Source organism: Camponotus floridanus, unplaced genomic scaffold (genome assembly GCF_003227725.1).
Source record: "Camponotus floridanus strain SB8 unplaced genomic scaffold, Cflo_v7.5 scaffold279, whole genome shotgun sequence".
Lineage (NCBI taxonomy): Eukaryota > Metazoa > Arthropoda > Insecta > Hymenoptera > Formicidae > Camponotus > Camponotus floridanus.
The window spans coordinates 166,979-170,399 of NW_020229413.1; the positions used below are offsets into that span (position 1 = coordinate 166,979).

The 3,421-nt window shown below is 32.9% G+C and overlaps 1 protein-coding gene across 1 annotated transcript; it reads left to right on the forward strand.

Moving 5' to 3' along the window:
- The first annotated feature begins 1,877 nt into the window (after window positions 1-1,877).
- Window positions 1,878-2,659, forward strand: LOC112638276 (protein GVQW3-like). The gene has a single exon (XM_025409661.1). It carries the CDS (start codon window positions 2,054-2,056, stop codon window positions 2,657-2,659), a length of 606 nt encoding a protein of 201 aa, XP_025265446.1. The 5' UTR covers window positions 1,878-2,053.
- Window positions 2,660-3,421: the final 762 nt, after the last annotated feature.

Consider the following 3,421-nt stretch of genomic DNA (forward strand, 5'->3'; position numbering starts at 1 on the left):
ACGAATTAATTATAAACGTAATGTTTTATTTTTTATAGGAAAGTCAATGAGATTGTAACATTAATTGTTATAATTAACAATGCGTATTCTACACACAGTTGGGCGAGGTACATTTTAAATTAATCAAATTTCTATATTTTATATAATATTTTTCTATAATTCTGTTCATAATGATACTCTGGATTTGTGACAGTGCAATTATTAAATACGAAATCATTTATTGATAATAATTATTTAAAAGATCCATTTTAGATAAAGAAATTTGTAAAAAAGGAGTTGAAAAATTCAGTCATATCCAATATTAAAATAAGATATAAACACGCAGGTCGGAGATCGAAAAATAGATAAATTATTTTCGATCTTTATTCAACAATTGAATAACTAGATTTCTACGACATTAAGTGTTTAGAAATTATAAATACAGCATAAATGATTATGATAATATTTATAAATGTATATACTTAATTATTCACTAATTATATATACTTAATTATTCACCAATATCATATAAAAGTTAATAATTGTTTAATTATTTAATTAAATATTAATTGTATTTAATCAATTTAATATTAATTGTACAATATAATATTGTTGTTCCGGGCGCGGCACAGGGTGTGGGATAGCCGAGAGATTCCAATTCAAACCTTTGGACCGTATTGTCTGTAACTTCTTTATTGTTTTTGTATAACCCTTTTTCTTACAAATATATTCACTTGTTTTACTCTAATCGGTTTCTTTCAAGCTCTCTCTCTCTCCTTCATATCGTTTTTCCTTAAATTGCCTTGTTCTTATAATTAAATTACAAGTGTTAACAATTTCTTCGGATGATTTGGTATACCTTATGTATAACGGTTAGCCCCCTGTTTCACACTATTTATCGATTGATTTATAATTAACGACTGTCCGCGGCGGGTTCGCAGTGGACGGTTTTTATTCCCTCGATTTTAGGGGTGGATCGCCTAGTGACATGACCATGTAAAGTCATGGAAGTTTTTCGTGGCGTCCAAAGTCCAAGTGCAAGCGAAGGAGGTTTAAAGTCGAATCCCTTCGTTAGCGTTTTCGCGTTTCCGGCGAACGTTCTTGCGCGTGGTTCGCTGAGGTAGCGGTTTTGCGCGGTTCACGAACGTTCTATTAATATTATCAGTAAAATAAAATAATAAGTTATAGTCTCTCGGACTATATCATCCCTCGCTGTTGGAAAAGAAAAACGGAGATTGTAAACGGAGTTTTTCTATCTTCTAAATGTACATATATCTATCCCTATTTTAAATACAATATATTTCCCGTGTACAATATTTATTATAATCGTTTCTTATTCCTAAATTGAAATCTATTTATTCTAGGATCGTGTGCTCTTGCTTCTTTTTAATATTGGTCTGGGCATTCCGTATGGTTTGTCAATTTTGTCTATTATTGTAACAATCGGTCGTTTTGATTTCTTTTTCATGTGTTGTATAATTATCCATATTATTATTACAATAATTATTGTGGTTATTTTACTGGAAGCCATTGGATAAATGAATTCTTTTTATGTAAAGGAATTATTTTCATTGTTATTTAAATTGCTGTTTATTTCTTTTAATTTGTTATTTAATTCTTTCAATTCTAAATGGTTATTTATTACGTCTTTGAATTTTCGTTCGTCATTTAATTTGTCGATTTTTTGGGAAATTGTTATATTGAATTCTGGTGAATGTGATTAGTTTCGTGAATAGTTTAGTGATGTAACTTTATATTATTACAATGTTCTTTCACTCGCGTACGTAAATGTCTTTTTGTTTGCCCAATGTATGATAAATTACAATCCTTACAATTTAATTTATATACAACACTTGTCTTGTCATTATTATGTAAGCTATCTTTACCGCATCTACGAGGGTAGTTCGAAAAGTTCTCGGCCTAATATAGAAATGTCGCTAAGAATATCAAATGGCTATGATTTTTCTCAAGTTTAATCCCTCAGAGGGCGTACCGCACAGTTTCAGACAGATTCGTTCGCTAGTTTGTTTACTGTGCTCGAGTAAAACAGACAAGATTTGATACTTCTCCAAAAATGGATAAAATTGAATATCGCGCAGTCATAAAATATTTCGTTTTAAAAGGATTAACGGCAACAGAAATAAAAAACGAGCTGGATTCCACTTTGGGAGACTCTTCTCCATCATTTTCAACAGTGAAGAAATGGGCTGCTGAATTTAAACGTGGCCGTTCATCCATCTTTGACGATGAACGTTCGGGTCGCCCGAAAACCGCCACGAATGAGGAAATCATTCAAAAAATCCACGATAGCGTGTTAAATGATCGACGAGTAAAAGTGCGTGAGCTTTCTAACATTGCAAACATCTCAATAGATCGTGTTCACAATATCTTACATGAACATTTGCATATGAGAAAGCTCTCAGCGCGATGGGTGCCGCGTTTGTTAACGGTCGATCAGAAACGCATTCGAACGAACATTTCTCAAGAGTGCTTGGACTTGTTTAAACGCAATTCAACCGAATTTCTGCGACGATTTATCACTGTCGATGAAACATGGATTCACCATTACACGCCAGAGACGAAACAACAATCAAAACAATGGGTGGAAGCGGGTGGAAGTGCTCCAAAGAAGGCAAACGGATGCTTATTTTGGAGGCTTAAGCAAATCGTATTATACTGAGGGTATAAAAAAATTAGAACATCGTTGGTCTAAATGTATTGAGTTGAAAGGGGACTATGTTGAAAAATAAAAAAGATTTTTGCTGGAAATCATGTGTTTTCTTTGCCAGGCCGAGAACTTTTCGAACTACCCTCGTAATTAAATTATTTAGTTTTTTTGTTATTTTGTAGACGACGTGAAAACCACTATTTCGTAAAAGACGGTACAGATCATGACTCGTATTCTCTATGTATGGTATTCTAATAAAATGAGTCTTGTCTAAAACAATTTACCACGTTACGGTCTGCCGAAGATCCATAAAGACGGTTTTCCGTTGAGAATTATCGTATCTGCTTTGGGAAGCCCGGTATATAATATTTCCAGTTACATGCACAATATTCTGTATAAATCGATAAAGAAACCAAATTCATACATTAAAGATGGTTAGTCCTTTGTCGAAAACATCAAAAATACAACTATTAATGAAGACAACATTATGATTTCGTTGGATGTAACTTCGTTATTTACAAATGTCCCAAAAGAGTTGGTTGTAAATGCCATAAGAAAGCGCTGGGACGATATTGCAAAAAATACAAAATTTAACTTATCTCAATTTTTATATGCAATAGAAGCGATTTTGGATTCAACTTGCTTTTCGTTTAATGGACGTTTTTATGAACAGATCTTCGGCACTCCCATGGGTTTTCCGTTTTCACCTATCCTAGCAGATATGGTGATGGACGATCTGGAGACACAATATTTAAATTCATTGAATTTTACCGT